This window comes from Brassica oleracea, chromosome C2, assembly GCF_000695525.1.
Source record: "Brassica oleracea var. oleracea cultivar TO1000 chromosome C2, BOL, whole genome shotgun sequence".
Classification (NCBI taxonomy): domain Eukaryota; kingdom Viridiplantae; phylum Streptophyta; class Magnoliopsida; order Brassicales; family Brassicaceae; genus Brassica; species Brassica oleracea.
The window spans coordinates 9667326-9668786 of NC_027749.1; the positions used below are offsets into that span (position 1 = coordinate 9667326).

Here is a 1461-nt window from a genome sequence, read left to right on the forward strand (position 1 = left end):
GTGGAAGGGTGGAGCCTTAAATAGGCAAAGCCCTAACTGTCCTTCCCCTTTTTTTTCGGAACACTTACCTGGAACAGGCAATGGGTTGTTCGACCAGAAGAACAGTCCTTTGGTTGTTCTGACTGAAGTGTCCGATTTTTTTTTGACCTACAAAATAAATCTGAAAAGAAATAAAATAGACTATAGAAAACAATGTACACACTAACCAGTGGGTTGCCTCCCACCAAGCGCTTGGTTAAAGTCATTAGCATGACTTGGATCAGCCGATCAGGCTGATGGGAGATCGCTTAGGGGAATTTCTTCGCCCTCTGCGATAGTGGAGTCAGCAAGGTAATGCATTAAACGCTGCCCGTTCACTACGAACTCGTCTCCTTTTCTGTCCAGTAACACAACAGCTCTGTAGGGTCAAACTTCCTTAACAGTGAAGGGTTCGGACCATCTAGACTTCAGCTTGCCTGGGAACAACCTCAACCTTGAATTGAAAAGCAAGACCTTACCGTTTGGTTCGAAATGTCTGGCAATGATGCACTTGTCATGGTAGGCCTTGGTCTTCTCCTTGTAAATTTTGCAGCTTTCATAGGCAAGGTGCCTTATCTCTTCCAGCTCATGGATTTGGATCATGCGTCGCTCGGTTGCTGGCTTGATGTCGAAATTCAGTAACTTGACTGCCCATGCAGCTTTGTATTCGAGCTCGACAGGGAGGTGACATGCTTTACCGTAGACCAGGTGATAGGGAGTTGTTCCCAGCGGCGTTTTGTAGGCTGTTCTGTAGGCCCATAATGCATCGTCCAGCTTAAGTGACCAATCCTTTCGTGAAGTGTTGACAGTTTTCAGGAGAATGCTCTTGATCTCCCTATTGACTTGATCTCCCTGTTGGAAACCTCAACCTGTCCACTCGTCTGTGGATGATAAGCGGTTGCCACCTTGTGCTTCACTCCATTCTTTTTCAAGAGGCCCTGAAATGCCTTGTTGATGAAGTGTGTTCCACCATCGCTAATGACGACTCGAGGCACTCCAAACCTCGGAAAGATGATGGAGCTGAACATCTTAGTCGACACTTTTACATCATTAGTAGGGCTTGCTATCGCTTCTACCCACTTAGATACATAGTCAACGGCGACGAGGATGTACTCGTTCTTGAAGGACGAAGGGAATGGTCCCATGAAATCGACTCCTCAAACAGTCGAACACCTCAACCTCTAGAATGTAATTCTGAGGCATCTCATTCCTCTTGCTGATGTTCCCAAGTCGTTGGCATGCATCGCACCTGGCTATGTAGGCTTGAGCATCCCTGAACATAGTTGGCCACCAGAAACCTGCTTGAAGGATTTTGGAAACCGTTTTGAATGTAGCGAAGTGGCCTGCGTAAGATGAACCATAGCAGTGATGTAGGATTCCTGGAATATCTGCCTCTGGAACACACCTTCTGAACAAGCCATCCTTGCCATGTCTGTACAAAAA

General features: G+C 46.6%; 1 protein-coding gene across 1 annotated transcript in view; it reads right to left on the reverse strand.

Annotated features, from left to right (window-relative positions):
* The window catches only part of LOC106323385, an 8474-nt gene that overhangs the window by 4453 nt on the left and 2560 nt on the right, over nucleotides 1-1461 (reverse strand). Inside the window, exons 3-6 of the mRNA XM_013761522.1 lie at nucleotides 1317-1450; nucleotides 882-1171; nucleotides 493-807; nucleotides 69-147 (exon numbers count right to left, since the gene is read on the reverse strand). Of these exons, the coding sequence (XP_013616976.1) occupies nucleotides 69-147; nucleotides 493-807; nucleotides 882-1171; nucleotides 1317-1450 (818 nt within the window). The remainder of the gene's footprint in view (nucleotides 1-68; nucleotides 148-492; nucleotides 808-881; nucleotides 1172-1316; nucleotides 1451-1461) is intronic.